At 50.6% G+C, this 18,435-nt stretch overlaps 1 protein-coding gene across 3 annotated transcripts in view; it reads left to right on the top strand.

Annotated features, from left to right (window-relative positions):
• The window catches only part of WDR61 (WD repeat domain 61), a 19,417-nt gene extending 1,257 nt beyond the window's left edge, over positions 1-18,160 (top strand). The window contains exons 1-11 of one of the 3 annotated variants that reach the window (XM_040642917.1): positions 1,161-1,239; positions 3,714-3,763; positions 4,536-4,563; positions 6,182-6,287; positions 6,668-6,840; positions 12,255-12,403; positions 12,592-12,685; positions 13,497-13,590; positions 14,962-15,054; positions 15,721-15,799; positions 17,912-18,160. In XM_040642917.1, the coding sequence (XP_040498851.1) occupies positions 3,752-3,763; positions 4,536-4,563; positions 6,182-6,287; positions 6,668-6,840; positions 12,255-12,403; positions 12,592-12,685; positions 13,497-13,590; positions 14,962-15,054; positions 15,721-15,799; positions 17,912-18,001 (918 nt within the window). In that variant the 5' untranslated portion in view covers positions 1,161-1,239; positions 3,714-3,751 and the 3' untranslated portion in view covers positions 18,002-18,160. Of the gene's footprint in view, positions 1-1,160; positions 1,309-3,713; positions 3,764-4,535; positions 4,564-6,181; positions 6,288-6,667; positions 6,841-12,254; positions 12,404-12,591; positions 12,686-13,496; positions 13,591-14,961; positions 15,055-15,720; positions 15,800-17,911 lie in introns of those variants that run through there. The other 2 variants (XM_040642918.1, XM_040642919.1) reach the window with 2 other exon arrangements.
• The last annotated feature ends 275 nt before the right edge of the window (positions 18,161-18,435 follow it).

Below are 18,435 nucleotides of genomic sequence, written 5' to 3'. Positions count from 1 at the left end.
TCTGAAGGTATACTTTGTACATCCTTTCTTGGCCTTAGGAACAAATATCCTGTGGTCAAATAAATCCCAACGTAATGGGAATTGTCTGCGAGTCTGAAGGTATACTTTGTACATCCTTTCTTGGCCTTAGGAACAAATGTCCTGTGGTCAAATAAATCCAGAACAGTTACAGGAACAGCTTGATTTTTACGAGGAACCACATCAGAATTTTGGCAATTCAGGATGTCTTGAAGCCTGCTCACTTGGACCCAAACTTTTTAGACTAGTAGCATGCAGGGGGTACCCTGGGGCTGGACAAAGTTTCCATGGCCCAGGAGTCACTGAAGGAATTACTGAGGACCAGACAACGGGCCCTGGGAGACTTATGTGCGTATTCAGCAAATTTCTGGGCAACACGGCCTCCTCAAAAAGCCCCCAAAGGTGAACTTCATGTCCTGGTGTGAATAAACTTGTATGGCCTAACAGTATTCTGAAATCGATGGTAGACCTGCAGACCGCCCTGGTAAACTGGACCCGAGAAGCTCTACCTGCCACGGAGAAAAGAACTGGGAGACTTCCCGGCTTGCATTCACGGTGACCCCACTTCGCTACCATCACCTTCTACTGGAGTCTTCCTGGCTTTTTATCAAGAGAGACAGCAATCTGTATGGGGGCTGGCTGACACACAGCTGGCCATTCAGGGGCTGCCGCAGACACCCCAGGGCCTGCCGCAGACACCCCAGGGCCTGCATCTCCCTTCACTGTGGGAGGGGGGCACTCCTGCGGGGAGGGCGGCCCCCTCCTCTCCCTCCACCCCGGGGAGGACACTCCTGCGGGGGAGGGCGGCCGGGAGGACCGGGTAGCTTCGCGAGGACTAGGACGGCAAGGGTCCTGCTCGCCATGTCCTAGTAAAGGCTGGTCACCACCCGCTGAATGGAAACCTGTCGCGCACACAGGTTGTGACGTGCTGTCTGAAACACAAAACTATCTCACCGAGGTTTTCTTAGCAACAGAACCCCGGGAGCCGTCAGGTGGCGTTGAAGCTCAGACCACACACCGGAGGAAGCGGAAGCCGAGAGCCTCCAGGCGCAGGCGCGGGAAACTGCCGCGGCCGCAGGGGGCGCTGCGGCGCGCGCCTGCGCCCTGGGGCGGGGCCCGGGCGGTGAGACACCCACCCCTCCGTCGTCGCTCATCGCTGCGCGACGCCGGCGCTGCGAGCTGCGTCACAAGTGCGGCGGCCGTGCAGCCGGGAGGACGGCGGTGAGTTGACGCGCCCCGCCGGCGGGCATGGCAGCCTCTGGGGCCGCCGGCGGCCGGGCCGGAGGGCGGGTGAGCGAGGGTGCGCCGGGGGCGGCGTGCTAGCAGGTTTGCTCGGGGATGCTCCAGGCCGCGGGCCCGACGGGGGCTCCTGCGAGTCCCTTCGCCCTGGCTGCCTGTGGGTGCGCGGGGCCTGAGGGAGGTCGGGAGGGGCCTCGTCTTGTCTCCCGAGAATGTCCTGTGCAGCCTCGCGGCTGGGGCTGCTGTCTCCGCGGGAGAGGTCTCCGTTACCGTAAATGGAAGTTTTCCAGTGGTCGGGCCGTGCTGCCCTCCTGGGTAGCGAGCTTCCCATCACCGGACAGGTGCAAGCACGGGCCGGGGTCTCTTGACTTCACGTACCGTGTCGTCCTGTGGGTTCCTGCCTGAGTAATAATAGAGCATGTGCGGTGCTCTTTGGAAGCCGTGAGGAGCGAGGATGACTTCGGCTGGGGAAAGTGGGGGAGAGTTCTCTAAAGAGAGGAGGTGGAGGAGGGCTCTGGGGGCCCCTTAGCTCTGAAACTACTTGTTCTAAGAGCTAATTCGCTTGGTGACCGATGCTATAGCTTGTGCGCACCGCTTACCGTCACAGCGATCCCGGGGAGACTTCCTTAAGCTCCGAGGTTATCAGGAGGGTGGAGGTGGTAACAGGGATGCTGCAGAGGGGGGGTGGGAGGGTTCAGTGAGCTAATGCGTGTGCTCGCGTTGACAGAAGCAGGCCTTCGTTTTGAGGAGGCTGGCTTCCTGGGAGTTGGCTTTCTGCAAGCCTTCCTACTCTCTGCTGTTACCCTCTGCTGCTAAATAGCAGATTCAGATGGGAAGGGGAGACGCCAGGCCTGTGCTTCTCTGGGCAGCAAACCTGGCCTCAGTGCCTCACTGCCTTTCCTGCCTTGTTCTCTGGTCACAAATGAGTTAACACTACCAGCTTGATTGAGATCTTCACAGACAAGGATTATTTAGAAATTGTTTTTCTTGTTATCCTTGGAAAATCTTCGTGGTGGCCTTTTGGGGTTTACAAATTTAAATCTTGTGGTGGCCCTTGCTGTATGATAGAATTGAGGGGGCATGAATGTGGATGAGAAGAAAAACTGCATTTTTAGGTTCTTTAACCGTTAGCTGAAATTTAGCATCTCCTCCAGTTATGGCTGTAGGGAACAAACCACAGTCAGCATCGAAATCACAGCTGTGTCTGTATCTTAGGATAACGTTGAAAGTATAGTCGTGATCAGACTTGCCGCTAGACCTTGTTATGTAAGGTGTTAAACAGCTGTCACACGTTTAATTTTTATATTTAATAACGTTTTATTTAGGTGTGCGGTTGATCTTTCTTATTCTCAGATTCTGTATTTGCAAGTTTGCCTACACACTGAACTTTATTTGTGGCCCCAAAATCAATACTTTTTCACCGCTTTTGTGGTCTTTCACGGACATTTGCACGGTGGTGAAAACTTTGAGTCCCCTGACACATTCTCAGCTGCATCAGGACAAGGGACGCGCTGCCTTCTGTGTCACCTCTCTCATGTGAACAAGGGTCCTTTTTTCAGTCTATTTAGTGTCATGATTTTTGCATTTTTGTGCTATTTGTTGGTGGTATCACTGTTAAAATGTCCCCCAAGTGCAGTGCAAAAGTGTATGTTCCTCAGTGCACCTCGTGTGAGGTGCCTACAGAGACCACACGTGTGTGCAGTAAGCTTCCGTTAGGCATGCAGAATGATGTATTGATCGGGACCCTAACCCAGTATTTCTCCTGGGAGCAGTGGGGTCCATGTTCACTAATTTGGTGTTCCTGGTGACTTCATAGAATATAAGAGCCTCAAGTAAGAAGCATTGACTGTACTTGGTTCCCTTTCTAGTCCTTTGCGTTTACGAAGTCCCAAGAAGGGGTTTACAAGCTTTACAAGGCTGCTGGAGGGTCTAGAGCACACACATGAGATATGAAGAACCCTTACAGCCTGAGAAAATACGTCTATTCTTAAAGGAAGTTTGTGTTCAGCTGAGCTCAGTCCTTGAAGACTTTGGGGAGATGAGTGTCTCATTCACATGCCTGTTGGCTCTCGTGGGCATATTTGGCTGAGATCCCTTCGGAGACTAGAACCACTTTGCTCCCACATACTTGCTTGTTGAGTTTTGAATAAATAATATTTGCATCTACAAGGACCTGTGGTTTTATCTCTCTGAAGAGCAGCAAGGGATGGAGACTGGTCCCTCTCTATAGTGAGACTTGGGGAGAGGAAAACATGGCACGGGGTAGGTGTTAGTTGAGTCCCCGGGCTCCAAGGGAGAAAGAACAATCGTACCACCCAGTAGGGCTTGTGAAGGGGGCCCCTGGGGCTGATCTCTGCTCCGGCAGAGGGTTGCCTTACTTTCTCGATAAGGGGAACCTCCTGTATCCCCCTCTGTCCTGCTGACACCCCCTTACAGAAGCCCCGATGTTTCCACAGAACCGTCTGGCCTGTAGCCTTCATCCTCGGTTAAGGAAATGACCAACCAGGTAAGGCCTGTGGTGACGGGAAGAACAGCAGTTGGTCTCTTTTGCAGGTTGAAGGCCATTATGTGGCATGGGTGTGTAGTCAGGAGACTAGCATCTGATTCCTGCTCTGCTCCTAAAGTGCTGGGGGACCCTGGGCACCTAGTCACCAGAGGGTTAGGTGACGCTGGGAGATCCACAGCACGAAGAGGAGGATTATTTTGGCTGTATAAGTCTTTTCCACGGTTGTCACAGGGATTGAGGAAAAGAATTTGTAGCCGGGGATGCCTGGCTGGCTCGGTCGCTAGAGGGTGAGACTCTTGATCTCAGGGTCGTGAAGCCCCATGTTGGGTGTAGAGCTTACTTAATTAAAAAGGAAAAAAGGGGAGGGGATTTGTACTCAAAAAAAAGAAAGAAACAAAAATCAGAAAAGGAGAAATCTTTGTAGTAAGATTAGGGACAACAGTGACAGGTCAGGCAGGCTGTGTGGTTTTGTAAGCTGGATACAGAGCCTCCTGTGATCTGAGCAGGGAATGCCCGGAATTGATCAGTACCCTGGGGTTGGGGGGAGGAGACTACAGTTTGTGTAAGAACTGATTTTTTCCTGGTGCAGTCAACTCTGCCAGTCTCACATGAGCAGGAATCAGGGAGCCTGTAGGATGAGCAGAGGGACGGGAGGGGAGTCGCTAACTCAGGGGGCGTGGGGGTGAGGTGGGTGCCAGGGGTGTTTTAGGGAGGGGATGAGATAGCTCTGGAGTCTGACTACTGGTTTAATGGAGCGTCTGTTCTTTTTTAGTACAGTATTCTCTTCAAACAAGAGCAAGGTAAGCAGCCTGCCCGCTGAAGCAGACTCACCTGTGAGAACTGTGTCATCCCTGGGGCTTTGGGTGTGCTGACCCGACTCGCAGTCCCCACTTGTAGTCAGCTGGCAGAAGAATCGGCAGACGCAGCTGAAAACAAATATTTACAAGCAAACTGCAACAGAAGCCCCCAAACAACTAACTGAGAAGAAAAAGCAGGAGTCACATAATAGACTGGGGCACTCCCGGCTGAGGGAAACTTTCCCACCTGAGAAAGATGCAGCTCCGAGCTTCCCAGTAACCAGGGTGAAAGAGGGAAACAGAGCCTCAGCACTTGCCCTGGGGTCTTTACAGCGGCTCCCCCACTTCGGACAAGTGCAGGGGCTCCCAGAGACCATGACCGTACAAGAGTAGAGGACGCAGCAGTTGGGGGGGTGGCACAGGGGGCAGGTCAGAGTCCCATCTGGGGGTGCAGCTTGCCGGGGATGCGGAGCTCCACATGGGCCTCATTTCTTAACACCTGGAAGAGCTGGGGCAAAGCCGTGGAGAATTCGTGCGAATGTCTCCTAAAAGCTCTTCCACCCTAAGTAGCTGCCGTTTAGATAGTCTGACGTTTAAGCCAAAAGCTTTCTTCCAAGTTAGCTCACATGGGTAGCTAGCTAGTCGAGCGTGCCAGTCAGCGACCTGGCATGTAGGTGATGCCAGGTGGCACGCTGGCGGGCTTGGCTCAGGTGGGCGTCGTCATTGAAGCCACGGTGCCGCATGTGAGTCTTAGCTGCTCAGCGCCTGGTACTCACGTTTTGGAAAGGTGCTCCTCGGCCGTTGCTACACAGCGTGAATAAAGCCTCCGCGTGCACTTGCCACGTGTGCGGACCTGCACCAGGTCTGCAGACCCCACAGTGAGGCTCACCAGCTGTGCAGCTGGCGGACTTCGGGTTTAAGGTGGACTTTAGTTCACAGACAGATTGGCTTTGAGTCCCAGTTCTTCTGCTTCTTAGCTTTTGACTTTGGGTCAGTTACTTGGCTTCTCTAAGCGTCTGATTCCTTGTCTGTAGTATGAGGATATGAACAGTACCCACTTCATAGGGTTGTTGTGATTGAGATAATACTTACGAAAAAATTAATGTAGTAACTGACTCGTTAAGCATTATAGACATTTGTGACAAGAGACAACTCAAATACGGAGGTATTTATTTTCAGGCCTGTACTGTTTGCAGTTGAACTGCCTACTGGTTCTGAAGGATCCCTAAGAGATGAGTCTTACCAGTTTAGGTCTTGGGTGTGGGGGTGGCAGGGGACTTCCTGCTGGTTTCCCTAGTTTTAACCAGGTGATAGACATTCCAGACTGAGGCACACAGGCAGCATGCTGAAGTGGGAAGGACATCGGATTATTCTGGAACCCCCTCCCTCCCTGGTACACCTGTGATTTGGGGCAAGTGTTTCATGTGTGCCTCAGTGTTTATGTGTGCCTTGGCAGTTCTGATAAAACCGGGAGGGAAAGCACGTGGCAAGACGTAAACCAGGTGGCTGATTTACCAGCAGTGTGACGTCAGAACTGTCCGAGCAGTATTTCTACTTCATTTCAGCCCATGCAGTGTAGACATTGCATGACGATTTTTACGTGAAGTGCTTTCCATTCTAGCCCATGATGATGCCATTTGGTCAGTTGCCTGGGGGACAAACAAGAAAGAAAACTCTGAGACAGTGGTCACAGGATCCCTGGATGACCTGGTGAAGGTCTGGAAATGGTGAGCACCCTCTCCCCTAACAGCCTTGGAAATTGGGGTTTAGGGTTTTTCTTCTGGACTCCCAAGTTGCAGTCAGGTAAGTATTAAGTGTTTTCTGGGTGAGAAAGCAGTAGCAGTATGGTGGTTTAAAAAGGCAGCTGATGTTTTCCTCACTTGTTTTCCTCTTACTCAGTGTGAAGGCCTATAGTTTAAGGGGAAAAAAAAGTCCCACAGTTAAGACTTGGCTGTCTTTGGTGTTCTTTGCTCATGGGTTCCTCCGATTCTGCATTTCACAGACCATTGGTAATGGGAGCAGGGGGTGGGTCACGGGGGCCCAGAATTTCAGGCGCTGGACAGTGTGCTGTGTGTGAGGAAACCCATTTCTCTGTCCCCCGCTGAAGGTCTGATGAGAGGCTGGACCTACAGTGGAGTCTGGAGGGACACCAACTGGGTGTGGTGTCCGTGGACATCAGCCACACCCTGCCCATCGCTGCGTCCAGTTCTCTCGATGCTCATATCCGTCTCTGGGACTTGGAAAACGGCAAACAGATAAAGTCTATAGATGCAGGACCTGGTAAGATTTTTACTTTTAGGGACCATAATAAATGCTCACGATCCCTTTCTAAACCTCTAGGGATAGAAGTTTACAGTTCAGAATTGTTTGGATTTGAGGGTAATATGGGCGCGTGGACTATATGTTAAGTAATACCGTTAATGGATGGGAGCAGTCCTCCAAGTGTTAATATCTCAGGAACTAAACAGGAGGGGGTATACATCTGTTCAGGTCAGGTTTTACTGCCACATAAATTTTGGTACTAAAGGGTTAAACTCACAGTTTTCGGAGGCTTTAGATCTTAGAATTGCCAGTGTGGGTTGTGGACCTGAATTCGGACAGTCCGGGGCTTCTCCGTGTGCTGTATTCTGATTGGATACGTGCAGTGCCTGATGGAAGTCTCGAATGTAAGGAGGTACTGTGCCCTCTGAGATCTGTGTCGTGGTAATCTCTGCTAATCATGGTTACGGGGCTGAGTCCCAGCATTTGACAGATACGCAACTTCTGGAATAGCAGTTTTTTTAAGTACTGTAGGACAGCCTAATCTTGTCTCTCAGCCTTGATAAATATCTGGGGTAACAGGAAGGAATGATCTCAGTGGGCTGGATTAACGTGGGACGAGCAACACGACATCTCAGGCTTCCTTGCAGCCTTCAGTCGACCTGTAAGTGACTGTGTAGCATTCGCCACCAGAGGCTGTTCTGCTGGAATGCGTGATGACCCCAGAGAGCCACCTGCCTCTCCGGCACAGCCTTCGTGGGTGGGGGACACAGAAGGTGCTTCTGTGTTTCCTGAACATAATCCCTTGATTGGAGCCCCAGCTGGATTTGCCTCCCACTGGTCATGCTCAGTAGCTGCTAAGGCTGCCTTTATGTTGGAAAGAGTAATAGTGCCACGGTTTGTAGGGAAGCTAGCGTGTCCAGAAACTGAGTGTGTTTCCCCTTGGAAGCAATACTTCATGTCTACGATTCTTACTGCTGAAGATTTTTAAAGAATATGCATGCCTAGACCCTGTTTTGCAGCCGCTGAAGCACAGTTTTCAGGGTGTGTGGGCTGGGCTATGTGTGGAAAAAGCTGCCCGGACACTGACTCCCCAGGTGATTGTCTTTACCTATATCTCTGCCTGCTGACATTGCTCACGGAGGACTTGGGGCCCTAGACCAGCCCCCAAAGTCTACAAAGACGCAGAGCCGGGGAGAGGAGGAAGAGGCAGATCTGTGCTGCCTTTTTACCTTGGGCACCTAAGCCTTCCCCAGACCCGTGATGCTGAGGTCACTGCGGGGCTATGTGGCCCTGGGCGTGCTGCAGTTGAAGAGATGAGTACTGGATTGGTTCCAAGGAAGAGGACCGGTCTGCACCCAGCTTGCCTTCCCTGACACACAGCACCCTAGACAACCAGGATCGGTTCCGTGTGTGTCAAGTGCATGTGGAAAGAAACGAGGTACAGAGAGCCGTCAAAGGGTTGGATTTACTCTCTCTTTGGACAAGAATCTGGTTGCTACACAGCAGTTACTTGGGTAGTAAAAGCAGGTGATGCTGCTGACAGCTAAAGAGCAGCTGAACCATCCGAAGGCCACGTTGCTCGCGTCATGAGCGCAGGGACACCAACACTTAAACTGGGCCTGTCTTGAAAATGTGCATGGAGGGTGTGCACCACCACAAACAACAGGAAAGGGAAGAGAACATCCCCGATCCTGAAGAAGAGAGTGAGCATGTGGAAGGCCGTGGTCACAGCAGCCATGCTCCCCGGCACTCGGGCACTCGGGATGGGCATCGGCGCCACCAGACGGGCGGGACGCCCGCGAGTGAAGGGCAGCTCTCGGTGACGAGGCGGAGCTTAGCGATTACAACAAATACCTAGTATGCAGATATTTTAAGTCTTAGAGTACGGAACAGAAATTCCTTGAATTTTGAGCAAAGGATACTTGAGACGAAAAATTCTATATTGTAAACCAGCTAACAGAGAAACGTAAACATAATTTATGAATGGTATTTTATTAAACTGCAAGGAATTCAAAGCAGATTTTCTAATAACCATTATTCCTGTAAACAGTTAATTATAATAGGAATAAGAAAGCATGATTCTGTTAGGATAAATGCTAATCGTTAGTAGGGAGAGGTTAAAAAGTAGTTATTTGAGAGATTGATTATAAAAGCTTTTTCGGATCTTCTCAGTTAATTGAGCATTCTTTAAGTTAATTTCCTTTTTAAAACAAACATTTCATGAGAAAAGTGATAGAGCTAAATTATTTATTACTTCTTTGCAAGAGATTGTTGTTTTAAAACAGCTTGGGAGATTGTGCTGGGACCCGCCGTCTGCCGTGCGCCAAGTTCGCAGCAGCCTCTCCTCAGTCCTGTGGGCTGGGAAGGGCCTGTCCTCCGTGACCCATTCCCAGGAGTGAGGACAGTGACTTGGGAGGGAGCCTTTCTCTGCTTTCCCTTTGCTCTGGCCAGCACTGTGCAGTCGGGGCAGGGTGGCAAGACTTCGGGGCTTGTTCCTGTACAAGAGTGCACGTGAGCAAAGGGACAGGCAGGCAGTGGGCAACTGGATGACTCCGGAGGCCCCCAGAGCTCAGGGATTGCCTCTGCAGAGGTTCCGAGTAGCCCAGAAGGTAAATGCTACAGTACCACCAGTGTTGTGTTCCCAGATAGGAATCTAGAGCACATCGCTTGCCCAGCCGCTCAGGGCTCTGGAGACCCCACCATCCGGCTGAGGAAGCATTGCGAGGCACACATTACACTGGAATGGAGCTCTTGAAGTAATAATATGGTGTAACTTAGAAACCAGGTGATTTTTCTAAAAACAACAGTCCTCTTTCCAGTCCTTGTTGATTTGTGGTAGATGCTTGGTCATATTATGGTTTCCCTGGGGAGTATTTGTGGTAGTACATCTTCGTTTCTTTGCAGCTTTATTGAGGTGAGCTTTCACTCCTGTAATTGCACCGTAAAGTCAGCCCGTTGTAAGTGTTCCACGAGTTTTAGTCAGTCTCTGGGGTTGTGCGGTCACCACCGCGGTTCCGTGCCTCAGAAAGCCCCCTCGTGTCCGTGGATGGAGAGTCCGGCCGTGCTCCGCCCTCAGCCCCAGGCAGCCACCGGTCTGCTTTCCAGCCCCGTAGTGTGTGTCGGTGGGACTGTGTATCTTCTTTCTGTAGCGTCATGTTTCCACAGCTCGTCCATGATGTAGTGTCAGCAGTTCCTGTTTTGTTCTGCCACCCAGCACTTGACAGACACATGGACTCTTTCCCGTTTTCTCCTCTGTAAACACCGTAGTGCTGTGAACACCTGTGCGCAAGTCTTTGTGTGAACGTGCGTTTTCATTTCTCCTGGGTGGATACCCAGGAGTGGAATTGCAAGGTATTGGATAAGTTTGTTTTCACTTAAGAAACTGTCAAACTGTTAAGAAAACAATCCCATTAAACACTGCACCATAACCAATAAGATACCTCTGAATCAACCTAACCAAAGAGGTAAAGGATCTGCACTCTGAAAACTACAGAATGCTGATGAAAGACACTGAAGACAACACAAAGAAATGGGAAAACATTCCATGCTCATGGATTAGAAGAACAAAATTGTTAAAATGTCTCTGCTGCCCAGAGCAATCTGCACTTTCATTGTAATCCCTATCAAAATACCATCAGCATTTTTCACAGAGCTGAAACAAACAATCCTAAAATATGAAACCAGAAAAAACCCTGAGGAACCAAAGGACTGTTGAAAAAGAAAAACAAAACTGGGGGCATCACGTTGCCTGATTTCATGCTATATTACAAAGCTGTAATCATCAAGACAGCATGGTACTGATACAAAAACAGACACATAGATCAATGGAACAGAATAGAGACCCCAAAAATGGACCCTCAACTCTATGGTCAACTAATCTGCAACAAAGCAGGAAAGAACATCCAATGGAAAAAAGACAGTCTCTTCAGCAAATGGTGTTGGGGAAATTGGATAGCCACAGGTAAAAGAATGAAACGGGACCATTCTGTGACACCATACACTCAAAGATAAACTCAAAGTGGAGGAAAGACCTCAGTGTGAGACAGAAATCCATCCAAATCCTAGAGGAGAACACAGGCAGCAACCTCTTCCATCTTGGCCACAGCAACTTCTTTCAAGACACGTCTCTAAAGGCAAGGGAAACAAAAGCAAAAATGAACTTCGGGGACACTTCATAAGGATAAAAAGCTTTCGCACAGCAAAGGAAACAGTCCACAAAACCAAAAGACAATGTACAGAATGGGAGAAGATATTTGCAAATGATATATCAGATAAAGGGCTAGTATCCAAAATCTGTAAAGAACTTTAAAGAACTTATCAAACTCAACATCCAAAGAGCAAGTAATCCAGTCAAGAAATGGGCAGAAGATATGAACAGACACTTCTCCAAAGAAGACATACGAATGGCCAATAGGCACATAAAAATGTGCTCAATTCACTCAGAGTCAGGGAAATATAGAAAATCAAAACCAGAATAAGATACCACCTTACAGCAGTCAGAATGGCTAAAATTAACGAGACAGGAAATGACAGATGTTGGAGAGGATGTGGAGAAAGGGGGGAACCCTCTTACACCGCTGGTGGGAATGCAAACTGGTGCAGCCACTCTGGAAGACAGTGTGGAGCTTCCTCAAAAAGTTGGAAATAGAGCTACCCTACGACCCAGCAATTGCACTACTAGGTATTTACCCCAAAGACACAGATGTAGTGTAAAGAAGGGGCATATGCACCCCAATGTTCATAGCAGCATTGTCCACAATAGCCAAACTGTGGAAGGAGCAGAGATGCCCTTCAACAGACGAATGGATAAAAAAAAACGTGGTTCATATACACAGTGAAATAGTACTCAGCCATCAAAAAAAAAAAAAAAAAAAAAAAAAAAGGAAGGCAGGCAGGGCAGGGAAGGCCCGGGAAGGGAAGGGCAGGGAAGGGCAGGGGAGGGAAGGGGAGGGGAGGGGAGGGAAGGGAAGAAGGGAAGGGAAGGAGTATTCTCAAATACAGAGAACACACTGCTGGTCACCAGGGGAGGTAATGGGGGGATGAAGGGGGGCACATGTCCTGATGAGTGCCAGGTGATTACAATTTTAAAAGAGAGAAAAGAAACTGTTAAACTGTTTTTTGGAGTGGTTGCACCATATGTTAAACTGTTTTTTGGAGTGGTTGCACCATTTCATGTTCCCACCAGTATGTGAGGGTTTTGGTTTCTCCACATCTTTGTTAACACTTGGTATTGTCCTATTTTTATTAAAGATTTAACAAGCCCTTAACTAAATTGGTAAAGAATTAACATCTCTACACATAGGTTTTTGAATCAGGACGTTGTTTCTAATTTTTGAAAAATTATCTTTTGGCAAAACTTTAGAAGTCTTAAAACCTAAGGTCCCACCTTTTCTCACTATGTTCCCCCCCCCCCTTTTTTTTTTTCTGTTCAGTGGATGCCTGGACTTTGGCCTTTTCTCCTGATTCCCAGTATCTGGCCACAGGAACTCATGTGGGAAAAGTGAACATTTTTGGTGTGGAAAGTGGGAAAAAGGAATATTCTTTGGACACAAGAGGAAAATTCATTCTGAGTATTGCATATGTAAGGAAACACGGCTCTCCTTTCTTTCCCTGACTCTTCGCCATGTGTGCTTCCCGCCTGCAGCAGGGCCGCGAGCGGGCAGCCACTGTCTGGCTGGCGGGGCCTGCGGCAAGCAGGGCTCCCCGTGTGTTAGGTGGTGACGGCTTAACCACACAGTCTCAGATGTCCTCTGCATGTTCTCTGCACAGAGCCCTGATGGGAAGTATCTGGCCAGTGGAGCCATAGACGGCATCATCAATATTTTTGATATTGCAACTGGAAAACTCCTGCACACGCTGGAAGGTATGGCTCATTTTATTTTGTGCAAACTGGGTTATCACATCACAAAGGATGAATCAGTCTTTTATTAAAACGCTACTAAATGAAAAATGAGTTTTAGATTTGGAAAATAATGATCTCGGTTGGAAATCTGAAATGCGTCCAGGTCTTAGTCTTGTCATCTCGTTAGATCCTGGACACGCTCGTTCTGGTACTGGTACTGAGGCTTGTTTCCCCGAGAGGGCTCGCCTGTTGACGTGTTAACGTTTCTCAGCCGTAGGAGCGTTTCCTTTCTGCCCTGTTTGTCTCTACAGAACTTCGTGATTAGGGGATGACTTTTTGTCAGGAAGTTGAAGGTGGATGGAAAGCACTGTGCCCGCGCCCTGTACCGGTGGCCTCCGGCATGGGTGGGAGGGAGTTTTCCACTCTGTGCTCTTCCTACTAGTTTGAATTCTGACAAGTGAATACATTGCCTCCTTAGTTTATCGTTTATCCTACAGCACAGGAAACAGCATCCTGTTTGTTCATCTGGACAGATGAGAGTGTGTATCTCCTTGTTTGTCCGTGTCTATAGCAGAGGAGTTTTTCCCAAGCCTTGTGTGCTGAGGTCCAGCCGGTGAGGGAAGGGAACTGAGGAGAAACGGCTCCCGGAGGAGGGGCTTGGGTTATGTGGATGTTTCTAGAACACCAGGAGTAGGGGCCCATGCAGTCATTCCCTACTCTCTCTGGCAGAAGCACCTGGGCAGTCAGCTCAGTGACCGTGGTCATTACTAGGGACACCGTCCATGGGGAGCCTCTGATTTGCCGGATTAACAAGGGCCTTTGTGCATTTCAGGCCACGCTATGCCCATCCGCTCCCTGACCTTCTCCCCGGACTCTCAGCTCCTTGTCACTGCCTCAGATGATGGCTACATCAAGATCTATGATGTGTAAGTTACCGTGCAGACTCGGGCGTCTCTTCCGGGACCAGTGCCCTTCCACTCTCCCGCTGCTTGGAGGGGTCCTGCAGCTGGCAGGTGCAGGCATTGCTCCCCTGTCCGCAGCCCTGTCCTTGAACTTCGAATGTCATGGCTGCCAGCTAGGATCAGTCCTTCCTGCCTGTTTTCATCCGTCCTGTCACTTGTGGGGCTCACGGATTTAAATTCCTTCAGGTAAGTAGGTCGTGTGTGGAGGATGAGGAGGAAGCACTGGCGGTTGCCGGCCCAGAGTGACGGCAAAGACGTGGCCATCCAGCATGCTCTCCTCTGCCCTGCCAAGGGGGCTGTTGGCTTACTGACCACCTCGCTGCATGTCTAGATGAAGGAGCCTTTTGGTGGTGGTTTTGACCACGGGTGTAGGAGTGACGGGTCATTCTCTTCAGGTCACGGCTGTCTTTGGTTGTAAGCCTGCCCCTTCCTCCTGGGCTTCCCCCCTCAAGCCTCCCCTGGAAGGTGATTGATTTGTGTCCTTGACCCTTCGACTCAGTACTGTAGTCTGTGTGCCTCTGGTTCATAGCTTCCGAATGTGGCCTCCTGGTGCCCTTGTCCGTGCCCCAGCAGTGCGTGGACGCTGAGACTGCTTCCACCTGGCACGACCCGATGGTCTGTGCGCGTGCCCTCTCGTGGGCCTGTGAGGGTTTCCCAGAGTCTGTGCTGGGAGTAGGAACGCTGGGGACAGGAGGTTGTCGGCCGGGTGTTGGGGCTCAGGAGGGAGGCTCTGCCCCACTGTGCTGGCCCGTCGGTCTGCTGTGGCCAATGCTTCAGTGCCCGACTCTGTGCACAAGGCCTTCGTGGCTGCGGTTCTGCCTCCTCCCGACCACAGTTCACTGGTGTCCCCGAAGTGCAGAGGAGGAGCCCAAGCTGAGGTGGGTTCCTCTGAGGCCACCCCTCCTCTGACCCACCTGTGGTCTGTTCCGTGCTGCTGGAGTCAGCACACCTCAGTCAGGCCTTAGGACTGTTCTGCCTTTGCTGCTTGATTTCGCTTATTTGAAAGTAAACATAGCTTTTGTCATTAGACCCATTTTATTCTTGGTTCGATTAAAAATGGTCTGTCCAAGCGACGTCTGTTATAAAGAGTGAACACCGACGGCTCCCGGGACAGGAGGCACCGGCCCGGTGCGGAAAAGGCGCTGGCTGTGCGGGCAGGATTGGAGCTGCGACGGTGCTGGGGTAGCCTGCTGGCTCCTGGTTCGTTGCCCTGTCTGGACGTTGTCTTGCTCTGCGTCCTACTCTTTGCCACGGGGGAAAGTCACACATTTTGTGCTAACGTTCCTGGAAAACTTTGTTTCATCTCCGTTTTGTTTGACACTTTTCCCATTTCAGACAACACGCCAATCTGGCCGGCACGCTGAGCGGCCATGCATCATGGGTGCTGAACGTTGCGTTTTGTCCCGACGACACTCACTTTGTTTCCAGGTATGTATGATTCTTAGCAGTTTCTTAAATGCTAGGAAGATGAAGATCGTCTTTTATGAATTGCCTTAAAATTTGAAGACAGTCTGACCCTTTTTTTATTCAGATAGACTTTGCTTTCTGCATTGGTTTTGTGGGTTGTTGGTTTTTTTTGTAAGTTGTGTAGTTGTCCTTCGCTGGAACAAAGGTGGATTCTTTGGAACAGTTCAAGTTTTAGGTTTTCCTTATAAATCTAGGCTTCTCCATGTAGTAACCTTACGGATACCTGTGTTCCAGTAACTTAAACTACGTAAGTCTGTGTTTAGACGTTAGATCCGAGTGTCACTCAGGACAAGGACGGCCAGCTTCCTAGCACTGCACAGACTTAGGGAAGCCTCTTCATTCAGAAGCGGCCTTCAGCGGAGGCTTTAACAGGCCCCCTGTGACCCGGAAACAGGCACATGTGTCTGAGACTCCTAGTGGGAACCCTGGGATGAGGGCCAGGCAGATGAGAACTTGAGGGAAGTGGCTGAGAGGCCAGCACCTGGAGCCCCCCTGGGGCCCCCACTGGCCACGCTGCGCACAGGTGGGCAGAGTATAGGTGAGCGAAGGAGGGTGGGGGTCAGAGTCCTTCTGACTTAAAATCAGAATGCAAACTGTTTTGGTACTAATGTTCCCTTTTTTACATAGTTCATCTGACAAAAGTGTGAAAGTTTGGGATGTTGGAACGAGGACATGTGTCCACACCTTCTTCGACCACCAGGATCAGGTACGGCACCGTTCACATTCGCTTTCTTTCGTCTTTGGTGGCTGGCGTCGTCCGAGCACCGCCGACACCCGTCCCCTTTCCTAACCTGCTGCTGGGCCACTCTTCCTGCATGGGTGTCCGTCAGCCAGCGTCCTGCACGCACCGTCTGTGTGGTCAGCCAGGCGAGCCGTGAGGTGTGATGGCCCTTCAAGGGCCAGAACACAGCACTAGCCACACAGCCATTCAGTGCCTTTGGAAACTGTGCTGGTGCCGGGGGCGTGCCGGGAGCACTTTTCCCAGTGCAGCCTGCCATGGCAGGCTCAGGAAGGGCCTTCCTCAGAAGTGCCCATTGCTCGGGGCGCCTTGGGGGCTCCGTCGGTGAAGCATTTGCCTTCGGCTCAGGTCATGATCCTGGGGTCCTGGGATTGAGTCCCACGTTGTCCAGCTCCCTGTTCAGCGAGGAGTCTGCTTCTCCCTCTGCTGCTCCCCCAGCTCATGTTCTAAGTTGTTTGTTTGTTTTTTTTTTAAGATTTTATTTATTTATTCGACAGAGATAGAGACAGCCAGCGAGAGAGGGAACACAAGCAGGGGGAGTGGGAGAGGAAGAAGCAGGCTCATAGTGGAAGAGCCTGATGTGGGGCTCGATCCCATAACGCCTGGATCACGCCCTGAGCTGAAGGCAGATGCTTAACCACTGTGCCACCCAGGCGCCCCTAAGTTTTTTTTTTTTTTAATCTTAAAAAAAAATAGAAGAAGAAAAAGTGTCCGCTGCTCAAATGCACAGCACTTGTCGTTTTTGGCGGTGTCCACAGGAGTGATGTGGTCTTTTTTTTAACGTACTTGAAGCCATGTGTTCTTACAGGTTGTTTGGCTTTTAGTGACATTGGTGACTTCTGCTTCAGTCTTTAAATGAGGAGGAGGGGGTTCTGTTCTCCCAGGAGCCCTTTTGTCTTTGCCAGTTGGATGTGAAAGGAACCGGGGCTCCGGCGCGGTGCCTCCGCATCCACACTGTGCCCAGGAACCCCCGGGGCTCCCATGACGGGCAGGGGTCCATTCAGTCGGTCCGTGTGGGGCCTGGGCTTCTGCGTCTCTCAGCAGACCAGGCGAGGCCCGTGCTGCTCATCCCAACCACTGAGTAGCAAGGCTCGGGAAAGTAGTCCCTTAAAAAAAAGACGCCCATGGCAGTAAAAAGTTGGCTTTTAATATATTTTTAATGTTTTTATGAGGATCCTGGGTTGTTTTTCATTTTGTCTTATTTTTGTTAAGTAATCAGTGTGTATGCCCAACATGGGGCTCGAACTCACAACCCCTAAGATCAAGAGTCGCACATTCTACCGGCTGAGCCAGCCAGGTGCAGCTCAAAGTTAACATAATTGTTCATGCTTTTTTACATTGAATCCTAAACCATTGCTAATGAAGTTGAGGAGATTTCATCTTGGTATTCCACCTCTGGACTTAACATTTCACTGTGAGAGTAAATCCTCCCTGCTGGGGTGTTGTCTCAGAAGGCGTGTTTGGGTGGAAGTGAGGTCATTGACCTGCCCAGTGACATCGCTGGACTCAGGGCTGGAACCCCCACTCGGGGTCAGTGACGGCTGACCCTACCGAACTTCAGCCACATCAGTTTTGTCGGGAAGGAGGTGTGACTGTTGATTTAACACAGCAGCTCACCCAGTGCCCCGAGCTGCCCGCTGCTCCAGCTCCGGGGACGGGCGGGCTGCAGAGGCCTCTGACGACAGAGTGAGGATCACGGGCTCGGGGCGGGGGCCCAGGAGGGAGGGGACGCCCCCAGGGTAGTCGTGGGCCTGCTGCTTTCTGGAGGTGTTAACGGGAGCCTGCGTTGGTCCCTTGGAGATGCCGGCTTCATGGCATCAGGCCACTCCCCGGATACTGAAACTCTGAAAGGTTTGTAGATATCCTGATTGGTTTAAAAAGGACACTTATGGAGGGTGGGAGGGGAGGGATGCAATGCAAGGTGCCTGGTTGAGGAAAAGGCCCTGTTCCTGGTGGCTCAGAAAGCACCAGAGCAGCCCTGTCTCGCTTTCTCTCTAGATTCAGTATAGTGAGAATACAAAAGGACGTTTGTTCGTAAAGAATAAGCCCATTAGAACTTTATTTTTATTTGATTTTCAGGTCTGGGGAGTCAAATACAATGGAAATGGCTCAAAAATTGTGTCAGTGGGCGACGACCAGGAAATCCACGTCTACGATTGCCCCGTGTAAACACCAGAGTCTCCACACTGGTGTGTAGATCACAACATTCCTTGCCTTTCTAGCATTTATTGGAGCAGAAACTTAAATTTTGTAGATTCACGAGCAGTCTTTTCATGTTCTATTGGAAATGCTCTTCCTACTTGAACATAAAGTGTTCGTAACACAGCACCATGTTCGTGAACGGGCTTTTTCAGCTGCCCTCTTGTGGGTGTGAGGGCGGGAGGAGTATCTGAAGTCCCTGAACCTCCCAGCTGAGAAGTACAGGCTCGCTCTTGAGGGGGTCGAGCCCCACAGACACGGGGACAGAGCAGCCGATCTGTTTCAGAATGGGGTCCTGAAGGGAACAGGGTACTTGCCCCGGTGGGAGTGTTCTGGAATCCTGGCTATCTGGCTGGCTGGCTGATACCCTAAAACGTCACCCGCCACACTGCACCCGACTGCAG

The sequence above is a fragment of the Ursus maritimus genome, unplaced genomic scaffold, assembly GCF_017311325.1.
Source record: "Ursus maritimus isolate PB19 unplaced genomic scaffold, ASM1731132v1 scaffold_27, whole genome shotgun sequence".
Taxonomy (NCBI): domain Eukaryota; kingdom Metazoa; phylum Chordata; class Mammalia; order Carnivora; family Ursidae; genus Ursus; species Ursus maritimus.
This window is presented reverse-complemented; position numbering and strand designations above follow the sequence as displayed.